We start from the raw sequence: 23,115 nt of genomic DNA on the forward strand, positions 1-23,115 counted from the left end.
CCCGCCAGCCGCCGGCCTGTGACTTACCGCCCCCGCGCCGCCTCTTTGGGGGGTTTTAAAGGCGGATACTCCAACCGGCAGCGAAGCGGAGGCGTGCCCGCTAACCGGGCTGACGCGGAACCCGCGGAAGGGGCGGGGGGGAGGCACAGGTGGCACCTCCCCGGCGGTCCGCGGGCAACGCCGTGCCCGCCAGGCCGGCCCGCCCGCTCCCCCTTCGGGGTGGAAGCTGGCGGCCGCGGGGAGCCGCGCTCCGTGAGGCCTCTCCCCGTGAGGCCTCTCCCCGCCCCGCCGGTGGCGGCGCTCTCCCCACCTCGCCCGCCGGTGATCGCGGCCCCGCCTGGCTCCGGCGGAAGCGGCGTATGCGGAAAGGCCGGCTGCCCGCTCCCTTCTTCCGCGTACAGGGCTGCGAGTCCCCTCAGCGCCGGGAGTGCCCCCTTTAACGGCCGGAGCGCGGCCGCCGCCGCTCCCGCGCCATGTTGCGTGGCCTGGGCAGCTGGTTGGGGCTGGAGCGGCCGGGTGAGGAGAAGCTGCTGCCGGCTGAGGAGAGGAGCAGCTCCGTAGAGGAGGAGGAGGAGGCGGCGGTTGGCGCGGAGCCGGCCGCGCCGAGCTCGGAGTCGGCGGAGCTGCAGGCGGAGTCGGAGGCGCTCCTCAGCCAGGCCAAGGGACTCGGCAGTGAGTGTCCTGCCCGCACCCGGCGGGGAAAGCCCCCGCAGCCCCAGCCCCCGGGCTCGCCCGCAGCCGACCCGCTGTCCCTGCGGCTCCCCGCGTCCGAAGGGCCCCCGCCGGTACCGTGGGCCGCGGGTCGCCTTCCCCTCCCTCACACACACACAGCGCTGCTGGGGCGGGGGGAGCTGCCTGCAGGGAGAAGGCTTGGGTAAAGGAATAGCTTTGCTTGCTGGAGGAGTGTGTTATGCGCTGGCATCGTCACCCGGGGAGTGCTGCTGTGGGTCGGGGTGGGGTTTTTCTGTTTTGTTTTTAAAAAAGGTAGACTTAGCAGCAAGCCCCCCTTGGCTTAGTGAGAGTAGCAGAGGGTAGCGGCTGGAGAACTGAAGGTAGGCTGGTTTAGTGCGTGCCTAGGGGGAGAAGGTAGCAGGACTTACCATTGGCACTTAAACCAAGGTTTTAGCTGAGCTCAGCAGTTACAGATAGGATTTAAGATGAGTTGAGCATGTTTGTGCCTAGTTCAACAACTGTAAAAGAAAAATCGCTTTTGGTCTGGACAGCCACAGCTCCAGTGTAGCTTGCACACCGGTGCAAAAGGAGGAACACAAGTTTGAGGTGACCAGGATACTCTTAAAAAAAAAAAAACAAAACAAAGCAGTTCTAAAGCATATATTTCCATATGCAAATGATAACTCAGGTCAGTTTAGCTAGTATGCAAAATGATCTCGGTGAAGAAGTGCTAAAAGTAATTTTCCCCTGCCCTTTTCTATTTTATGCTTTCATGTATCTTTGTTCTGTATCTCTTTTAAATGATGTTTGTTATCTGTAGTCCATGGCATGCATCACTTCTGTGTAGTTTTTCACGTAGCTTGTCCACTCTTTTCCACAGTTGTGAAACAGTCCTATGCAGTCGATAAAGCTGGAAGTTTGCAAGGGACCCAATTCTCTAATTTCATCTTCATTTTTCTGCATTTCTGAGACTCTTTTAAAATAGAAATATTTACGTTCCTCTTGGATGCAGTCCTGAGTAACACTCTAGCTCTAGGCAATCCTGCTTCAGCGGGGGAGTTGGACTAGATGATCTCTGTGGTCCCTTCCAACTCTAAAAATTCAGTGAAGTTGCTGACAATTATGTGCACAGGATGTTGCCTCACTGGAGATAAAAAGAAAAACAATAAAAAATTGGATGTTTAAAACATGAACCAAGTAAATGGCTGCAGTTCTTCCTTTTAGTTATCATATTCTTCGGAATTGTTATTAAATGAACAGCATTTCTTTAAGTATCTGTTGTCACTGTGTGAGAAGTGATCTGTACATACAGAATAATGTCTTCCATGAAGTTGTGTGGGGTTTCTGTGATTGTTTTTTGTTCATAAGAAAGTAACATGGTTTGATTTATGTTTAACTACTCTGTAATGAGGCAGGCCTGTAACTGTCTAAAGGTAAGAATTCTGCCTTACTGTAGTAGATTCTTAGATAAAATTAATCCAAAGTACAGATCCCACTCGCAGCTGAAGTTTGTGTTTTGTTTGTTGTTTGTTGCTTTTTTTTTATTTTTACTGGTGCTCTGAAACGCTGGATCAATATCACCTGAAGGGTTAGTCTGAGGTGGTTCTTTACTGTGCTTTTCCTTGGGCTATCTGAGCTGCAGCAGAGTATCTACGTAGTTTGGTCAAATACTTGTCTGGTTCTTGGAAATCAATCCTAATCTAGTAGCCACTGTATTCAGGAGGGAAAAAGGTCTTTGAATTTTCAGGGTGAGAATATTGACTGTCACAGACATAAAGGTCCATCCCATAATTTTCTCTGGAAGCAAGAATTTGGTTTAGTGATCTATGGATTTATGGTTCTGTGTCTGTCTATGTCTTGTCGGTGATGCTAGAGAAGATTGTGGTGGAAAAGTTTTTTGTGAGGATATGGATGTCACTGTTTTAACACACAATAACTCTCAAAATCGCGTGACTAACAACCAGGGTAGCTGTGTGGAAAGACTCACCTACCACAAAAAGAAATTTAGTAGTAAAACTGAGCCCTTACAGATATTGCTTTTTGCTCATTATCACATCATTAAAAGGTTAGGAGATTTTTTTTCAATGTGAACTACTAATAGAAATATTGCTAGATACTTATTCTTAATACAGACCTAGATTTGTAAAAGGGAGGAAAACCTTGGTCATTTGAAAGTGGAAGTGTTGTTTTTCCACCACTAATTCTATCTTTCAAAACCTTTTTTTGAGGTTTATAAGTACCTCAGTTCAGAAGAGTATTTGCCTGTAGTGGAAATAAGAAGCATTTGGCTCTTCAGACTGGTTCCAGGACTGGTCAAAACCACTTTACCCAACAATACTGAAGCGTTGCTGGACAGCAAATTGTTCAGCACCTTTTGCACCTAAAACAATTGAGAAAGTTTCCAGGGATATGTTTAAAAAAACAAAACAAAAAAACACAAAAACCCCAGCAATAAAAGCAGGCAAGGAGGAAACAATCCAGTAGGCTGCTGCTTTATCCTCTGTCAGAAGGGGGTAGTATATGTGTCTGTATCTAAAGTGTAGAAGATAGCTGCTTTTCTTTTTTTAATACAATGTGAATGCTGGACGCATTCAAGGAGCTTCACATCCTTCTTAAATTGTGGGGTTCAGAACTGCACACAGTACTCAAGTTGGGGCTGCACCAACAGTGACTGCAGGGGATTAATCCCCTCTTTTGACCAGCTAATTATGCTGAGTTTGATGCACCCCAGGATGCAGTTTGCCCTTTTGGCTGCCAGGGCCCACAGTGGCTCCTATGGAGCCTGCTGTCAACCAGCACTCCCAGATCCCTTTCTGCAGGTCTGCTCTCCAGCCAGTCCTCTCACAATTTATACTTGTGCCCAGCATTACTCCATCCTAGCTGCAGAATCCGGCGCTTGTTCTGGTTAAATGTCATGCCATTGATTATTGCCCAATGTCCCAATCTATCTAGATCCCTTTGCGCTTATTATATTTACTGTTGCATTTGTGGGCATTTTATCATTGTATGTACTGTAACTGTGATATTACAGTCATAATACAACTGTTCAAATGTAATAAAGTGCTTGTGACATCCTGTCATTAAGAAATAAACATTACCAATGTTAAGATCCTTTGTCAATAAACTGGTATTTAATGTTTATGAAGGTTTGTGATATACATCTTGCAAGCCTGTTCTCCTTAATTAAAAATGAACAATACAATAGAACTGCCCATGCTACACAGTTCTTCCCTTTCTTCACTTCAGCATTGCTAATATTAAAAAAAAAAAAAGGGCTAAAAAAAAATATGTTACTGCTGTTTTGATACTGAACATATTCACAAAAATAAGCAAAAAGCCACAGTGCTTCTCGTGGAGCTAAAAAGAGGAAGACAATGCATAATAGAAAAGGGCAAGCATTGAGAGTAACCTTCTGTCTTAAGACTTCTGAAGGAATCTCAGGTGTTGCTTGCCTGAAATTTTAAGGCATTTGCTGCCTAATTTCACGAGACTTTATTGTGCATGTTGATTTTCTTTAAAAAATATATCATTCTATTTTAATACTGTTGCTAAAGTTACTTTATTGTTTAATGTCTCCAGAATACCTAAGTGAAATTAGGAAAGGCACATTACTTCAGAAAAGTCACTGAAAAGCAGTATTTCAAAGACTGTTAGGAATGGTTGATTTTAGCAAACAAGGTTCATGTATAATAGTTCGTTTTACAGAAAACTGTGATCAAATGTACAGTTTGATCATCATCACTAAAGAACATGAACTGGAAAAGAATAAATAGGATTTTAGGAGTTCTTTGTAGGCCAGAAGCTGGGTTAAATGGTTTTGAAAGAAGATTTCAAGTAGGTGTCCAAATGTCTAAAGAGAAAGGAAAATAAATCTAGTAAGAGAACTGGATGTAAAGAGATCTTTATTTCAGGTCTTTCTTTCTCTTCTTGTCTGTGAAAGGTTACCTCTTCAATTTTGCCAGTGCTGCTACAAAAAAGATATCTGAATCCGTTGCAGAAACAGCACAGACAATAAAGAAGTCTGTAGAAGAAGGAAAAATCGACAGTATCATTGATAAGGTATTTATTTCTAGATCATGTTTGCTTACTGTTGTTGTAACGTGGCAAATTTGGCAGGTGATGACTTTTTTTTTTTAAACTGGCTTTAGAAATTACATACTTCAAGAGCAGATATCTCTTGTCATGGTAAATGATGTGACTGAAATTTTTATTCAGGGTAGATGTGCCAAAAAATGGTTACTGTGCTTTACTCGGTGCTGCACCTGTCTCCTGTTCCTTCAGGATGTAGATACACTGGAGAATGACCAGAAGAAAATATGAAAAATGCTGATGTAGGAGGAAAGGCTGGAAGAATGAGTAAAGACAGGCAGTTGGAGGATGTCTGGGAAATGTGTGGGTTGGGTTTTTTTCCTCAATTTGTTTAGGTGGAAAGAGGAATGCTATAGCTTGAGTCTTAAATGCATCTTTGTAGCAAGATTAGAAATAGGTCAGCTTTGTGGATATTGTATACTAAGACCCTAGAGCTATACAGGTATGTTTTCATAAGACCCAGGTAGTTAATCAAACAGCCTACTATTGCCTTGTTCTTTCCCCCACCCTGACTCTGCCACTTATCTCTTGCCCTCCTCGTTCCTGGCTGCCAAGTTCCAGTTGCTTAACTTCTGCCAAGTGTTCTTCCAGTCTTTTTATTCAGGAATTTGGCAGAAAGAAGGAGGGGAAAAAAAAAAGGAAAAGAAAAGAAAGCAGCAGTAAGTGCTCTGTAGTGTTCTGTTTGTCAGGGAGGGTAGCCAGGAAGGAAACTGGCCAAAACTAACACAGCTGTAGCGGGACTGTGCATCTGGGAGTGTTAGACTTGAGATGCAGCAAGACCCCCTCCTCCTTGCTCCCATCTCTCAGACACCCCTTTAGGGGAACTAAAGGGTTCCCTTTTTTTTTTTTTTTAAATACAATAAAGTTCAATTTCTTGATAAAGTTAGTGTTCGTGTTATCTTTCAGGTTAATCATAAAATGACAATTCTAAATTTCTGTCATGATAGAATTTTGTCTTAATACAATAAAGTTAAATTTCTTGATAAAGTTAGTGTTCGTGTTGTCTTCAGGTTAATCATAAAATGACACTTCTAAATTTCTGTCATGATAGAATTTTGTCTCCAGATTTCATTGACATTTTAGTGACAACTGTCTCTCTATAGTAGTAGTTATATATCCTACTACAGTATATTAGAGTCTAACATGATTTTGATCTATATCAAACAGGAAAAATCAAGTAAGAAGGCTATTTGGTAATTTAATACACAACTAATAATGCTCATAAGAAACTGTCGCTAAGTACCTATGGCATATTTTACGCCTAAAATACCATTTTCTTTTTTCTGTGAATGCCTTGGAGTTATATGAATTCCTTGTTTTGATGAGTAAGTTTATATATGGGAGAAACAGGATTATAGCTATATCGTCACAAAGCTTTTTCTTATACCACTTAAATTATTTTATTCCATAAATACCAAAAATTCATATAACTGACAACAGGAGGAATCACAATGATTGACTTTTATAACAGGCACTACAGTAATTCTCTCACTGATGTTAATCTTAAACTGAAATGCTGGGTTTTGGAAGGAAAAAAAAATTGTAGGAATTTATCAGGATCTAGCTTGAAGACTTGCATGCTCTTTTGGCAACTCATTAAGCCTTAGATCTCACTGCATAAAATTTGTATTTTGTGAGTGGTTTAATATCTAACTTCATGGCTTTTTCTCTCTGCTTTAAACTACAGAACAACATTTGCATTGTTACTTCTAGATTATGGCATGCCAACTTCTGAGACTATTCTCCACTTCTGAATTCTAAAATTAATATAGGATATTTCTGAACATACTTTTTGATGAAGATTTGTCAACATAAATGGAGAAATCATTTCGGCTAAGCAGACATACTTAAAATGATACTTAACAATTTTGCAAGTCTGATTATTGCAATGGATATATTTCTTAGGCAACTCTTGAAACTTATTGTAAGGCCAGGGGTATCTTTAAATGTTTAATGCTTTAAACAGTCTATGTTATCTCTATTTGATATGGCAAGGTGGTAAGTGTATATGCATAGCATGTTGATGCCTAAATTATCAGCTGTGATTTTCCTTTTTTTTTTTTTCAGTCCCCAGAACTTGATAAAACTATAAATATAATTTTGAAAGCATACAAAATAGTTTAAATTTTTAAAGGCAAAACCAAATATTTTGATTAAGGGGACTGTATGAGTTACATGAAACACCTTTGACTTACAAAAAGGGCCTCCAGGGATATAAGAATATGATCTTGCGGTGTATTTGAAAGCACTTTCTGAGTGAACATGAAACAAGAGGAATGGATTTTCTTTTTTTATTGTTGTTCCCTAATTTTTATTTTAGACAATTATTGGAGATTTTCAGAAGGAACAGAAAAAATTTGTCCAAGAGCAGCAAACAAAAAAATCAGGTAATGTATGCATTTTTTTTGATAACGCGTAACATTGTGTAACCTGAAACTCGCTGGAAGCTGCATAATTGAGCTATGTCTAAACCTGATCTATCAAAACTCTGTTTAATGAAACACATTATGGCAGAACTTAAAATATATTGTGGAATAGGAAGATGACATTTTTAAGTGAGGTTAGTGTTACACTATCTACTTGGTTTAGATGTGCTTTTAACCAAATTCAACTTTATGAAATTAACTCAAAAGATCACTGTGCTAGCAAAGCTGATCTCTTGTTGTTTTCAATCTTAAGCCTGTGTATTTATTGGAAACAGGCATGCTGATTACTTTTCTTTTGAGCATTAGCAATTGTGTCATGCTTTCATAATGAAATGATAAACATGGGTTAGGGTTTGCAGTACAGTATTTAATTAGTTTTGCTGTAGGAGTTGCTCTGCTTACATTAAAGGCATAATTGCTCTTGTGTTTTCCCATAAATCATTTGCTTTATAATTATCTGTGATCTAAATACTTTGAATTATCCACCCATGTACTATTGACATACATCAGTGGAACTATTTGAGACGTTAAAATAAGTTCAATTGGTTTTTTTGACGTTGGGTTTTATCTGTAATGTGTTACCTGGATGCAATAACTTCTGACAATTAATCTGCTGTTAATCTTGAAAATGATCTGGTTTTAAATGGATTGTGATAAAACTTTTCATAGTGTCACTAGTTACTATCTTAGTCTGGTTTCTTCTTGCAAGACTGCATATGTGATCGTGTTGTCTGTATTTCTGTCTTTTTGTCTCTTAGCAAACTTTGGCATCTGTTTATATTTCTACAAGTTGCATGAAAATAGGTAGCTAGATTGACAAAAGGAGACATAACAGATGGCCTAACTGAAAGAAGCATTAGCATCAGGTGTGAATCCATGTGGGTGAAAAATCTTGCTTACGTGAGGTGCATAAGCAAATAAGCATTGTTAGTTTAAGCACATATTCGTTAACTGTTACAAATGCATCATAATGTCTCAGTTGAATTTACATTGACAGTGAAGAGGGTAATAGTTTTCTGTACATCTACAATAGTTTATTTTTCTCTGTGTACAGCCTACAGAACTATTTTGGATGTCTCTGTGTAAATACATAAATCGTCTGAACCCAAGTATGCTTATTCTGTGTATAGCATGTTGTAATTTACAACAAATTTGTAATGTATTTTTCTCCATTGCTAAAGAATTGCTGCCTTCTGAGTGTTAGAAAACTAATACAATTATAAATGATTTTGAAAACTTTGACAAATTTATTTTGGCAAAGTTCACATGTTTAAAGTGGATCTAGACATTTCTATTTGTGGGTGGCTTAACCAGTTATATAGCAGTACTTCGGTGATTAAACTAAGAGGCACCAACTTCTGACAGGTGCACACTGATAAGAATCCCCACAATTTTAGTTTTACTATAACAGAATATCAGCAAGTTGTTTTGGTTTGTTGATTGGTTTTTTACATCTGATAAGCAAAGAGCCATTCCTAGACTTTCTCTCTTATGCCATGAGCTTAGTTTAGGAAACAGGAACAATGTATTGGCTTTCTGATGTAAGCCTGCTTATTGTTTTGACATCATATGTTACTTTAAGTAAGATCCGGGTGGTTTTGTGTTTCTTTTTTTTTTTAAAGTAATACACATGCAATTATTTTCCTCCTTTCAATAACAGAAGCAGCAGTGCCTCCTTGGGTAGACAGCAATGAAGAAGAGACAATTCAACAACAAATATTGGCCTTATCAGCAGTAAGTATTTATTTTCCTGTAAGATCTAAAATTTTTCTGTTGGAGAGGTTAAAACGTCCTTTTTTTTTTTTTTTCCAAGTAATTTTGGCAGGCATTATTAAATTATATATTTTCAGTATATTTCTTTTAATGTGTCTGTCACTGTGCTGATTATATGCAAGAGTAAATAGTTCTTTCAGTATCAACTTGAGCCAAAGTAGATCCCCAATATAATTTTTTATTTTTATAAAGCCTTTGCAGCTTTGTGGTGTGATAGAATTATGTGAGAAGTGGGATTGCTTTGCTGGTCTTGTGTGTGAAATACGATATCTTTTTTCCTGGTATCAGTTAATGATCATAAATATGTTCTTCAAAGGATAAACGAAATTTTCTGCGGGATCCTCCAGCAGGTGTGCAGTTTAATTTTGACTTTGATCAAATGTACCCTGTTGCAATGGTGATGTTACAAGAAGATCAACTTCTCAACAGGATGAGGTTTGATCTCGTTCCCAAACAGTAAGTATTTTCTGCTGGTAACTATGTATGGTTGTACTTTTTAATGTGTCTGTAAATATTTGTAAATTACTTCTTTTCACTTCCTTAAATTCTTTCTTTATATACTTCCTCTGTATATATTTGCTATTTTCAAATGCATGGAATATTGCATGTGCAATATTGCAGTTCATCAGTTAGAAAAAAGAACAGAAGTAGATCTGTTAGAAATTCAAAACTAATAAGAACCTGTTGACTTAAGTATGGGAGAGGCCTTAAATTTTTCCATATCCAGTATGCTAAATTGATTGAAAAATCTTTCTCCCAAACAAAGGGAGCAACATGCAGCAGCAAAAGCATTCAGATCTACTGGTGTAACTGACACCCCAAAAAGGTTTATAGAGATAGAGGCCCCCTGGAGAAAAGGCAATGGGAAAAGCTCTGTGTTGTGACTGCCTTCCTTCTAGTGGACCTCACTAAAAGATCTGTAAGGTATTCGTCCCAGCAGTTATGACCTATTCCAGTATGGCTTCCTGATCCCAGCTTTATTCCAGTGCTGTTCTCCTTCCCTACTCAGTCCCAGACTCTGCTCGTTAAGCTTGTTTCACAGGTCCACACTCTTGTTAACCAGGAGTTCCCAACATTAGTCTCTTGTCTGAGGATGGAAACAGGAAAGAAAACATCTTTCTTTGTGCACTTTGCTATCTTAAATCTCCTTCACTTATAAACCTTCACAGGTCCTTATGTTATTTCCACCGTTCCCTGTTGTTCTTTGCTGCTGTCAGTCCTAAAGCTCTGCCCATACCCTACGTCTTCATCACACCTGTCTCTGATGCTCTGTCTTCAGCCTCTGATCATGCTATCCTTGCCTCTCCTACCCCATTGCTTAATGTTTTTTTTTTCTGTTCTTAGTCTCCGTAGTCACTGTTTGCCTAAAGCGGGGGGGAAGGCAACCTCACTCTCTTCTTTCTTTTTTGACCTACACACTTTCCTCCCCATGGGCTTTGTTATTTCTGGCTTCTGTTCCTCTGGGTTAAAATTGTGTCTCTTGCTTACTGGAGGATTATCAGAGGGAAATGCTACCTTAAAAAATGAGATGCTCTCTTGTTTATCAGAGCTGGTAATTTGTGAGATGGCAGTTTCTAGTTACAGAAGGTTCTGCAGACATGCTGAAAGATGTGAAGGTAGTGAAATAGTTCTGCTGCAAGCTAGGAATGGCTTCTGCCTGTAGGCCAAAGATGTTCCAGTTTGACCTGAGGTCTAGGGAAGATGTAGATGAATGTAATTTGACAATGATAAAATGCTGGGTTTGGAGAGTATATGGACAGAATAGGGTTAATTTGGCTTGTTTGGTTTGTTTACATAATTTGGCAAGAGAGAAGGAATGGCATATTTTTCCAAACTATATATTGCTGCATGCCATTAAGCTTTTTCTAAAGAAATAACATTATTGTTGTTGTTGTTGTTATATGTCCAATTGTAATTGTCTTGTAAGAGATCAAGAACTTCTATAAGGATTGATTTTTTAACACAGTCTTAATATCACAAATTTATAAGCTTTTACTTAAAAGGCAGTATGCCTCCTTCTTCCCTCTGGACATTTAATTTTATTTCATTGCTAGATGAAATAAAGTATTTCCAAACATAGTAATCAAAATCTGTTTGTTCTCTCTAGCGTAAAGGAGGAGGTGTTCTGGAGAAACTATTTCTACAGGGTGTCCCTAATTAAACAGTCTGCACAACTCACTGCACTTGCAGCTCAACAGCAAGCAGTAGGAAAAGAAGAGAACAAAGGCAGAGAAGAAGACAGTCAACTGAAAGGTATGCAAAGGATTTATTTTAGCACAGCCCATTAAGTTAGCGTCATACAGACTGACTGTATACATCAAGTGACATCAAATTTGTGTCCTAGATTTCCTATTAAATCAGAGCTTCTCTCATCGTACTTGGTCTGTCTACAGATGGGGGTAGATGAGGCTCCTAGTGCTTTTAAGTCATTTTTTCCAATTTCAGCCAACTTTGTCAGAAGAGCGGAAATCTCAAGAGATGAAATTTTGTGCTTGGCTTATAACAGCTGAAGACCACTAGTCGTCTCTGCTGTGCTTTTTTGACTTGTTAGAAAGAAGTAGGAGGTGACACTGGTTCACCTGACAAGACAAGAGGCACTAGCCAATCCAACAAGCTGACATACGGTTTGCTCTTGGCTTTTGCTTAGGCCTCAGGCCAAACAAAGTTAGTGATCTAGAGGTAGAATTACTGTGGTGGTGGAGGCAGACATGCATACAGGACATGGAAAAGCACATCGTGTATTATAGAAATGGAGGAAGATGGGTACCAAGAGCCTACCTGGGCTTCAGCCTTGAGATGAAAAAGCCACTTCAATGTAGGCTTCTTCAGTTACACTGATCAGCTTATACAGATTATTCTTACTGACTAGTGAACTGGGCATATTTATCTGCATGCAAACAAATTCTGCAAGCAGGAATATGTGCAGTTTAAAGAGTACAAAGCAGTTAGTGGCTAAGACAAAAAAATAACTAGTAGCTTATTAAATCTTAGCATAAGTTAGGTATGCTCAATACGCCTGATAGACACCTGAAGAATCTTAGCAGGCTGACTAGGCATGATACAGAAAGAGAAAGCCTTTGCTGCACCTTGGAACAGATTCTAATATTCCCAAAATCAATAAATTGTAATAATCCACAGAATGCATTAGTGCTGAGGTCCTGTTGACACTGCTTATCACTCCAACTTATCACTCAAAGTTGACATCTTTTTCCCTCGTTTTGAATATAATATCTTTCCATGTTGGTATTTTTTCCTCTTGAGTCCTTGCACTGCTAATGATCCCATCTTTCTCATTCTAGCTCAGTTTCTAATCTCACCTTTCTTATCTTATTACAGACTTTCTTACAGCTCTTTTGTACAGTTTAGTAATTTTCTGCACAGTCTGAGCTTAGGTTACTCAGCTGGGCCTTGGCTCCTTGGACACAGGCAGCTGAACCCTGGGGTAAAGGGGAGTTTACAAAGGGAATTACAGAGCTGGGCTTGCGTGTTGCATAAAAGATACCTTTTCACAAGGACTGTAGTAGTTTCATCAAGCTGCTTTTGTGTGTGTGTGTGGGCACTTTTGCTGTCTGTCTGTCTCATTCTGTTTCTGATAGGTTCTGTTCTGAGCGCGTGTGTATTAGTATAGGCAAGGTCCTCATCTAGAATGAACAAATTCGTTTTCTCTGAGTTAAAATCCAATCAATGCTGACAGGACAGGTCACTCCAGAATCTACTGCAGACCAAGAGACACCGATTCTGACTTCTTTTATGCAGGAGAGTTGTCTGCTGTCCCAATGGGCTATATAGAATCAAACATTGCAGCATGTCTCTATGTTGAACAGCATGCTGTCAATCGTGGAAACACTACTCATGCTATTTCAGGCTTTTTAAGCTTAAAAAAAATTGTGGTCTCACTTGAGCTTATTAAATGGAGCACAGAGGAGATCTAGGCCAAATCTATGCAAAGTGACCACAGGCCACATGCCTTCCAGAGGATGCTAGCCTTTGAGGAGAGGTAAGCTATGTTCTCCTCAAACTATAGCCAGCACACAGCAGTGGGCTGCAGGGAGCAGGATTCCCTCCCTGGGAAGATTGACAAAGATAGTAGAGAAATACCCCAACATGATTTATGTGTTTACTATAATGATGAAATTCTTTTGCTCACTATCGTTCAAAAGACTGCTTTGTGTTTGGTTTTTTCTGTACTTCTAACTTAAAATATGTGCAGGTTAGAAAACAGAGTTGAGAATTACATGCTAGTGAATCTTGCTACTGTTTCTGCAGTTTTGTAAGCATGTTCTTTTCTATCTGTGTAAACATTAGAGGAAAAGGGGAAATATTCTGTGGAAAAACAACTGATCAGTTTTGTGGAAGCTGAGACTTAATTTTTTCCTCGTATAGAGGAGCTACTCTTAAATGCTCCGTACTAACTCCTTCATCATAACAGAAACCTTTTGTCTTTACTTTTTAGTGCAGGCTGTATTTAGGTTCATTTCCTACTTACCTGTTTATATCGCGTCACTTCTACACTCCCACAATATTCAGCTCCCTGTTTTTGTCATTTTCATTGAGCAGATTGTTTACTGTCACATTGTGCAGGTACCATTAACTCAGAAAATCACTGGGATTCTTATAATTTCATAAACTTTTGCACCTAACTAGGGGACATATGTCTAGTTTTCTTTCTTTTTTTTATTGTTGTGATTTTTTTTTTTTAAATCTTTTTGATTTCTGTTCCTCTGGGTTTTTTTATTACATCAACTAATAAGACTCTATTATGGACTATTAAGAGTAGTGACTGTCTTCACCTCTGGTGAAGTAGTGCCTTACAACAGATCTTTGAATCATAGAATTGTTATGACTGGAAGAGACCTTAAAGATCAGCAAGACCAACTGTTAACCTAGCACTGCCAAGTTAGCTCTAAACCGTGTCTCTCAGCCCCATGACTACATGTCTTAAATACCCTTAGATATGACTACTCAACCAGTGCCCTGGGCAGCCTGCTCCAATGTTGATAACCCTTTCGGTGAAGAAATTTTTCTTAATATCCAATCTAGACCTCCCCTGGTGTTTGAGGCGATTTCCTTATGTCCTATTGCCTGTTACTTGGGAGAAGAGACTGACCCCCACCTCTCTACAGCCTCCTTTCAGGTAGTTGAAGAGAGGGATAAGGTCTCCCCTCAGCCTCCTTTTCACTGAACTAAACAACCCCAGTTCCCTCAGCTGCTCCTCATAAGACTTGTGCTCCAGACCCCTCACCAGCTTCTCTGGATACCCTCCAGCACCTCAATGTTTTTTCCTGTAGTGAGGGGCCCAAAACTGAACACAGTATTCAAGGTGCGGCCTCACCAGTGCTGAGTACGGGAGGACGATCACTTCTCTAGTCCTACTGGTCGCAGTATTTCTGATACAGGCCAGGCCGCCTTGGCCACCTGGGCACACTGCTGTCTCATATTCAGCTGGCTGTCAACCAACACCCCCAGGTCCTTCTCTGCTGGTCAGCTTTCCAGCCACTCTTCCCCAAGCCTGTTGCACTGAATGGAGTTATTCTGACTCAAGTGCAGGACCCAGCACTTGCACTTACCCTTGTTAAAGCATTGGCCTCAGTCCGTCCATCCAGCCTGTCCAGATCCCTCTGCAGAGCTTTCCTACCCTCAAGCAGATCAGCACTCCCACCTAACTTGGTGTCATCTGCAAACTTACTGAGGGTGCACTCATTCCCCTTGTCCAGATCGTTTATAAAGGTATTAAACAGAACCAGCCCTGATACTGAGCCCTGGGGAACACCACTTGTGACCAGCCTCCAACTGGATTTAACTCCATTCGCCACCACTCTCTGGGCCAGTTTTTTTACCCAGTGAAGAGTACACCCATGCAAGCCATGAGCAGACGGTTCTTCAGGAGAATGCTGTAGGAAACAGTGTCAAAGGCTTTACTAAAGTCCAGGTAAACAACATCCACAGCCTTTCCCTCATCCACCAAGCGGGTCACCTTGTCATAGAAGGAGATCTGGTTTGTCAAGAAGGACTTGCCTTTCATAAACCCATGCTGACTGGGCCTGATCACCTGGTTGTCCTGCATATGCCATGTGATGGCACTCAAGATGATCTGTTCCATAACCTTCCCCAGCACCAAGGTCAGTCTGACAGGCCTGTAGAGCCCTGGATCCTACTTACAGCCCTTCTTGTGGATGAGCATCACATTTGCTATCTTCCAGTCAACGAGAACCTCCACAGTTAGCCAAGACTGCTGATAAACAGTGAAAAGTGACTTGGTGAGCACTTCTGCCAGTTTCCTCAGTACTCTTGGGTGGCTCCCATCTGGCCCCATAGGTTTTTTTGTGTCTGAGTATTGTAGCAGGTCATTCACCATTTCCTCTTGGATTATGGTGGGTTCACTTTTCTCCCCATCCCTGTCATCCAGTTCAGGGGGCTGGGTGCCTCAATAACAACTGGTCTTCCTATGAAAGACAGAGGCAAAGAAAGCATTAAGTACCTTAGCCTTTTCCTCATTTTTGGTCACTATATTTCCCCCTGCATCCAATAAAGAATGGAGATTCTCCTTAGTCCTCCTTTTGCTGTTAATGTATTTATAGATACGTTTTTTTATTGTCTTCCACAGCAGTAGCCAGATTTATTCCGTGCAGAGCCTCACACAGTCTTTGTAGTCTTCCTGAGTGGCCTGCCCCTTTTTCCATAGGCCATAAACTTTCTTTTTCTTCCTGAGCTCTAGCCAGAGCTCTCAGTTTAGCCAGGCTGTTCTTCTTCCCCGCCAGCTCGTCTTACAGCACATGGGGACAGCCAGTTCCTGCACCTTAAAGATTTACTTCTTGAAGAATGTCCAGCCTTCCTGGACTCTTTGGCCTTCAGAACTGCCTCCCAAGGGACTCTGTCAACCAATCTCCTAAACAGGTCAAAAGTGTTGAGTGTTGGTTCCTTTCATTTGCTACTGCGTTTAGTCCTTTGTATAGAGGGAAAGGTTGCATTTGGAAAGATTAGAAACATAAATTCTGCCAAAAGATATTTTCTTCACTGTTGTTTATAAACATACTCTCTGTGAAGTTTGTTTACTATCAGTATGCTTGCCCTTTCCACTGAGCTTTTTGTTTGATTTCTGTATATCATTGCTTCACTAAACCAATTTTAGGAAAAAAAAGAGTGCTGCTGCTGTTGTGGCTAACTGACTAGTCAAATAGAAGTTACTCTATTGTTAATTACAGTGCTGGAGGTTTCCTTTACGGAAATTATGTCGTTAAATGGGCAGTATTAAACTGTAAGTTCCTAGGGCAGCATAACCTCTTTTCTCTTTTTTTTTTTTTTTTTGCAGTAGTCATATTTGCTAAACTATAGCTGTTTTAATTGAAGTGTCTTAGCTCTACAGGAAAGATGGCAACTGACCCTATTGAACAAAAAAACCTGTTATCTTGGAGTAGTTCAAACCCTTGGAAATTGCCAGTCAAAGAGAAAGTTGCTGGATAATACCCAAAGAGTTTCAGTAATTCTAGAAAAATCTAGAATCTAGTAAACTCTAAAATTCTAGTAAAATTACCATTGTAACTGAAAACAAAACATTGTAATTTAAAAAAAAGAAATCAGGAAAAAAAAAAGTGCAGTCTTTTGTCCTGCTGCAAACTTTTCACTGTTCTCACAGGAGACCAGTAGAGGATATGCAGATAGATTTACTGTCCCAATAACTGTATATCTTGTAATAGAAAAGATATATTTACCAGACTGTAGTAAATACATGTTTTGTTTGAGTTGAAAATGTTAATTTTTATTTAAATAACCTTTTTGAAGTTTGGATTCCCTGGTTGGAGGCTAAAACTGGAAATAATTGCCTGTTGGTAACTCTTCATAATGTTCAGAGTTTCTTCTTAAAGCTGACTGATGTCTATAAAATAGAATTAATTGCCTTCCATTTTTATCTCTGTCTTCTCCTTACCTGCTGTTTCCACAAAGTTAAATTGTCATGGTTGATGTGAAAGGAAAAAAGAAGGGACAAGTGGAAGACATTCTATGTTCCAGTGTAGAGACCATGTTAGATCTATAACAAATTGCTGCATTCTCATCCTTCTCTGGGTGGTAGTAACTATTTACTTGGGAATAAAGTTACTTCAGGGGCAGAAAGCACATCAGCAGTGGAGGAGATGATGGAAGGAAGTGCAAGGATGGGGCAGCGCAGTGGGCACTGAGTAGATGAGCTGTATAAGCCATGACAGCTACCAGTTAGGGGAATTACTTTAATTAAAACTGATCTTTATTTTAAAAATGAAACCTGAGAAAATTCCCCCCTTCAAAAATCGCTGAGTAAGCAGGAAGGGTCCACCTGGGTGCCCTGCTGTAAGCAGAGCTGCAAGCTCAGAGCTGCTTTGCATGTTTAAACAAATAGAACTGCTAAGCAAGCACTCCATCCCTACCACAACCTGCCCCGTATGGTAATAGCTCTTGCCGCCACCTGGCTCTTCATTGTGACTCCTATATTCTGCTAGTTGCACAAGGAAGAAAGCTGGGGTGTTCCTTTACCTGCCAAGAAAAAGATCTGTCCTTGCTTGTGAACAATTGTTGTCTTCCTAACACCCATGCTCTAAATGCAGAATGCACAGTGAGTTTTCTTAGGAGACTGGGAACAGCTTCCAGGGTTTATGTTTTTCAGTGACTTTCTCTGCCTGTGTGAAAAAAGACAAGGCTCACTTCTCATGGGTGATTAGGGGGGTGTGTGCAGACACAGTCTGGTGTATCTAAGAGCAGTTAGTGCTCGTGTCAGTAGCAGTAGCACCCAACCAGGGGAGTTTGGGAACTTCTGTGGTAGGCAGTAACTGGATTTCATTACCAAGTCTACACCTTCATAACTTTAAAGATGTCATGATATGCAGTGCAATCTGGAAGTGTTTTATAGAAGACATTCTTTCAGATGCCCAGCTGTTCCTATATAGATAGTTCTTTGGATTGTTTTGAGGAGCAGAGGCATTCCTATGATTTAACTTTGGAGTTATAAGAGGAAACAGTTTCCTAATTTGCCTTAATTAAGAATAGAAAATTGCTTCTCTTCCGTGTTGTTGTTGCAAATACTTCACCTATGGCTGAATTCAGCTGTTAAAACACCAGGATTTCTTAAAACACAAAATACAATATTTCCTAATATATTTAATAGCGATGCAGATTAAATGAGATCTTTATGCATTTAAATGTAATCTACTTTTTTTTTTTCCCTCTCAATAGAAACAGTACGGCCAAAAACACCGCCTGTTACAATAAAGCCTCAAATAAAATCTCAAGAGGTAAAAATACTGTTATATTTTATCTGGTATTTAGTATGTGAAACTGTTACTTAATAGGTAATTATGCATCCTTTTGAGTATGTTGTGCTAGGAAACCATAATAATATAATACCTGACAGTCCTAACCTGCTGCTGTTCTGTTGTGATATTAATTTTTAGTGCATACACTTTAAAATCATTTTCAGTAGAAGAAACAGTAGTTTATCTGAAGAATACTTTTATTAGTATCCTGAACACGTTTTCACTCTGAAAAGTGACATTTCCAAAATGTTTGGGATAGAAGGTTTGCATTGCATTTAGACATGAGGAGTACCTTCACGAAAATGTGTTTGTGTGCCACATTCTGACCAACTCTTCAGTAGTTGTCAGGCTTAAGTCTAGGAAATCTAAATGATAACTTGTAATAGCAACATTATTTTATTGCACTGACAAGCAAAGTTTTGCTTGATACTGCAGAAACCTTTAACTTAGACACGTAATGACCCTTGTTCATTTCTGGATTGTAAAATCAGTGCCAGAGAACACTCTTGGCAGAAGAGCTGTGCATTCGTTTGCCAATAATAAGCAGTGGACTAAATTAAGCTAGAAAGATTTCCAAAGAACAGTCCTCTCAATCTTATTTGTGTGTAGAAAACTGTTACTGAACTGTGGTCAAACTGTTCTAAAGTACTTAGGAGTTTATTATTGTTTCTGAAGATTACAAAAACAATTAAAGTTGTGAAGAGAAAACAGAAACTAGCCTAGGATGAAAAGCAGGTTGTTTTCAGTAAAATTATCTAATATTTTTGTCTGTACAAAGATACTCCTAAAGAAAAATAGCCCATAAAGAAAAATAGTTTTCAGAGTAATGCATTTGGTTTGTGTTGGTTTTGTTTTTTCTTGCTCTTTTTAAAAGGTAGTCAGTCACATGAGTGGAAGTATATACCAGTGACCTTTTTTTTTTTGCCTTTTTCAATGAGCTTATACAAAACTGTCTTACTACAGGATGAGGAAGAGATTTCCACAAGTCCAGGTGTATCAGAATTTGTGAGTGATGCTTTTGATGCCTGTAATCTGAATCAGGAAGACCTAAGAAAAGAAATGGAACAACTGGTGCTAGACAAAAAGAAAGAAGATAATTCTGTAGTAGAAGGTAAATCTATTATTATTACCTTCCGGGTCTTAAATATAGCAATTCTAAGCTAGATTGATTTTTATTTTTTTTAAAACTATGTAATTTGCTTTAAGAAAATAGATTCATGACTGTTTTTCAAAGTCTATGAAATGATCTGCAATGAAATATTGCAGAAATTAATGATAATTCTCACCACAGTTGAACCACGTCCTATACAGAACACTAGCTGTGAGGAGTTTAAATCCAAAGAACCTAACAATTTCAGGTGGCTCTTTTATGAAAGCAACAGTGGAGTATTTTTGTCTGTCTACCTCCTCTTTTCCCTGCCTTTTCTTTCATAGGTCCTTATGTGTATGAATTTTTCTTTCTTTGACATCCTTGTAAGTAAAAGTACAGTATTAGGAAGTCAGGCTAGGTTTTCTTCTTGTGACACCAGCTAAAAAGGCAGTATCTGCACCAGACTCTGAGCTTGCAGATGCCTCTGTTAAAGGTGTACGTGCATTTGGAACAGAGATTTGAGAATGATGAGAAGAAATAAAGTGGGGGTGATACTTAAAATAATTCAGAACTAATATCACTGTAAAAAGCATAAAAACAATCTGTGATGATGTGACTGGCCATACAAAAGGAACAATTTACTCTGAAGACACTTGTATATGTAGATGCTTATAATACAATTTTCAGAATTCATCTTACAATGTGTTTTAGATGTTGTTTAATCCTTGTTTTCCAAAATTATTATTTTTTTCCAATACATAGGCAAGCTTGAGGGATTCTAATAAGTAATATCAGCTCCTTATGTCTAGCTTTGTGATAGAAGTGTTTCAATAAGTCATATAATTTGTTCAGAGAGATCTCAGCTGGCCTTAATGACTTGGACTATGGAATTACGTACCTTCATATCTAGGCTGAAGTACTGATGCATTACAGCATGTAATGCATCAAACACCCATCTCCTCCCCCATACTCTTGCATATGATAGGTAGAGCTAATTAAAACAGAGATTAACAACACAGGAATGCCTTCTGACTCATTTTTTGCCCTGAAGTATGAAATCTGATTACCTTTAACCCTGATTAAATGAGCTTGCCTAACTACAAATGTCAGCGAGGAGAATACCTGCTTCTTTTCTTTTTTCTTTTTTTTAAATTATCCACATTATTTGAGTGTGATTTTTTTTTTTTTCCATAACAGGATTTCCAACAAACTTATGAACTGCACTGATTTTTTTTCAGAGATTCAAAAGTACAAAGGGAGATTCAGTTGATAATCGACTGAGAGACTGTAGGAAATGAACTTACAAAGGGACATTTGTTACAACTAAGCTCCATATTTGCTTTTTATCCCTTTATTATAGTATGCACATAGGAATATATACTTGCATATTAATTAATTCCTATTTGTGGTTGATAGGAAGAAGAAATTTCTGATGTTGAAGTTTCTTTAATTTTTAAGGAGAATTGTCCATAAAATTCACGGGATATGAGAGATTCGGTGCAAATGCATCTAGTTTTATATAAATAAGCAACATTCTGTAGTATCAATTTAATTCTTACACATCATTTATCTCTTGTAGAAGAAACTGCTGATTGGGAAAAGGAATTACAACAAGAGCTTCAAGAGTATGAGGTGGTGACGGAATCAGAAAAGCGTGATGAAAACTGGGATAAAGAAATAGAAGAAATGCTGCAAGAAGAAAATTAAGCATTTCCAGAAAATCACTGTAACCCTAAGCTTTTCCTGAGAACTGACATGGATTTCTGCTTTCATATTTCGCTTACGAAAGATCTTCAAAAGACACAAAAGAATCTAAATCATTATAATTCCATATGGGAATACAACCAGTATTTCTGTTCTTTATATGAGCAGTTTCTGAACTTCTACAGTCTTCAAAAGGAGGAAAAAAAAAAAAAGACACTGCAAGTTACATGTCACAATTAAAAGCGATAACATTACTACATGAAGCAACAGTTTAGTTTGAGGCATTTTTAGGTGGTCAAGAAGCTCTGCAAAGAGATTTTTTTAGTCTAAGAATCTCATTTCTTTTTGTCTGCAGCTCTCTGTTTGGGATGTAAAAATGGATGTTGTAAGTAACTTGGTCCTTGAAAATAACGCTGTCATCATATTTGCACTCTGATCCCTGTATAATCTGTAAATGTGTATTATTTTTAAGGTACTTGTAGGTAGTAGCTTTCATGTGAATTGAACTTCCTTAATGTATGTAGCCAAAGAACTTATAGAAAACCCTATCGAATAACTTCCAATAATTTGTTAAAAAATACTAATTCAAACTCCAAAAGATGTAGTAATTAATTATTCATCAGGTATGATCAACGGGCAAACATTTAAGCATTTAAATAAGAACAGAGTTATAAACTGCTTGAATTGAACTGTTGTTTTTCTTAAATCATTGTATTAAGATACTGCCTTTCCCCACAGAAAAAGTGGTTTCATGCGTTATTTCTTCAGAAGACTGTTAAGTCTCCATTTAACTTTGCTGTCTGAGTGAGAGCAAATTAAATATTTCTCTTTATTTTAAGTGCTGAAACAATTATGTAAAAACTTTGGCTGGTTCAGATATCTTTATTAAATACTGTAGATATGTATAAAATTGGCTCATTTATTTGGAGGGAGGGCAGAGTAAGGGGCAAACATACTTCAGACTTATGCAGATTTACAAATATACTTTGTCACAGTGCTTAAGACATTGAATTTCAATAAAAATAGTTTTCTTTAAAAGATTTTTTTTTTAATTCTTAGACATCTGGATGTTTCCTGTAGTTTTACCATTAAGTCAGTATCTTTATGTATATAAATGAAAATTTGATGTTCTTGACATAGTTCTGCAGAAAACTTTTGTAAAGAGACTGAAAAGATTATGGCTGTAATTATTCAGTCAATATTAATCCTGTGGGAATTGAAAAGAGCAAAGTAGTTTTAACTGATGTTACTGTAAGAAAGGACTATTTAAAATTGTCTCTATTAGCAACTCGGACAGAAAGCCCTCCTGTATTTCTCATTATGGAAAATTAATTGTTTGAAACCTGCATACATTTGGCTTCTCAAATTAAGTTTCTTTATTACCATACACTTTCGCAACTACAAATCATCTTAAGCACAATTTGCATTTTTATAGTGTTTTTCACATTTAGTTAACAGATGCTAGATAAGTCGTGGTAAATAAGAGGTACTTTAGGAGCTTTTTGTATCTGAGATTAATTAAGCGCCACAAAAGTTAAATCTGTTACACTCATAAAAATCAGACTATTTAAAGCTTAATGTTTACTCTTGACAAATACAACTGCTCATAGATTTAAGCTGGAGACGCTGGGATCTGTCTGCTGTACAGTTTGACTTGACACCTTCTAAAAGATGGGTAGTTCCATTCCTATAGTGGCAGATCTTCCCTGGATGACTAAGAGCTCAAAATCACTGCTCCCTTAAAAACTAGCCTGATCATTCCTAGTTTTTTCAGGTATATGATGGGCTTATTTGCATGGGGTTTGTACAACAAGCCCCATCTTTCTTTTCATGTAAGTATAGCCTATAAAATGGTTATAGATATTAAACTCTGTCATAAAAGATGGCTCCTGCATATGAGACCTTAGTTTTCCAAATCTCATGAAAAGCAAGTATGCCTAAAAAAAGAAAAAAAAAAAGGCAACCAAAAGCCACTATTTAAATTTGCATTTAAAAAGGCAATAACGTAGCAAGGCTGAATCTGTCTTGAGCTCTGATATTTAAAGTCTCTCTTATCAAAAGTCATATTAAGATTTTCAAA

General features: G+C 38.7%; 2 protein-coding genes across 3 annotated transcripts in view; one reads left to right on the forward strand and one right to left on the reverse strand.

Annotated features, from left to right (window-relative positions):
* CTPS2 (CTP synthase 2) overlaps positions 1-281 on the reverse strand; it is a 76,372-nt gene extending 76,091 nt beyond the window's left edge. The window contains exon 1 of one of the 2 annotated variants that reach the window (XM_014960286.1): positions 28-281. The gene's annotated coding sequence lies outside the window, so the exon portion shown is untranslated. The remainder of the gene's footprint in view (positions 1-27) is intronic. The other variant, XM_014960285.1, reaches the window with a different exon arrangement.
* Positions 282-357: 76 nt separating this feature from the next.
* SYAP1 (synapse associated protein 1) lies at positions 358-22,073 on the forward strand. Its single transcript, XM_014960287.1, has 9 exons — positions 358-672; positions 4,613-4,731; positions 7,082-7,148; positions 8,848-8,921; positions 9,277-9,416; positions 11,068-11,213; positions 18,162-18,220; positions 19,205-19,352; positions 20,911-22,073. Exons 1-9 carry the CDS (start codon positions 474-476, stop codon positions 21,036-21,038), a joined length of 1,080 nt encoding a protein of 359 aa, XP_014815773.1. The 5' UTR covers positions 358-473; the 3' UTR covers positions 21,039-22,073.
* Positions 22,074-23,115: the final 1,042 nt, after the last annotated feature.

The sequence above is a fragment of the Calidris pugnax genome, unplaced genomic scaffold, assembly GCF_001431845.1.
Source record: "Calidris pugnax isolate Ruff unplaced genomic scaffold, ASM143184v1 scaffold188, whole genome shotgun sequence".
In the NCBI taxonomy this organism is placed as follows: domain Eukaryota; kingdom Metazoa; phylum Chordata; class Aves; order Charadriiformes; family Scolopacidae; genus Calidris; species Calidris pugnax.

Excerpts from the sequence above, each read along its gene's own strand:
- SYAP1 (XM_014960287.1), top strand. The coding sequence starts at position 474 with ATGTTGCGTGGCCTGGGCAGCTGGTTGGGGCTGGAGCGGCCGGGTGAG. Across the intron at positions 8,922-9,276 it reads AAATATTGGCCTTATCAGCA|GATAAACGAAATTTTCTGCG; the intron begins GTAAGTATTTAT and ends TGTTCTTCAAAG. Across the intron at positions 9,417-11,067 it reads TTTGATCTCGTTCCCAAACA|CGTAAAGGAGGAGGTGTTCT; the intron begins GTAAGTATTTTC and ends TGTTCTCTCTAG.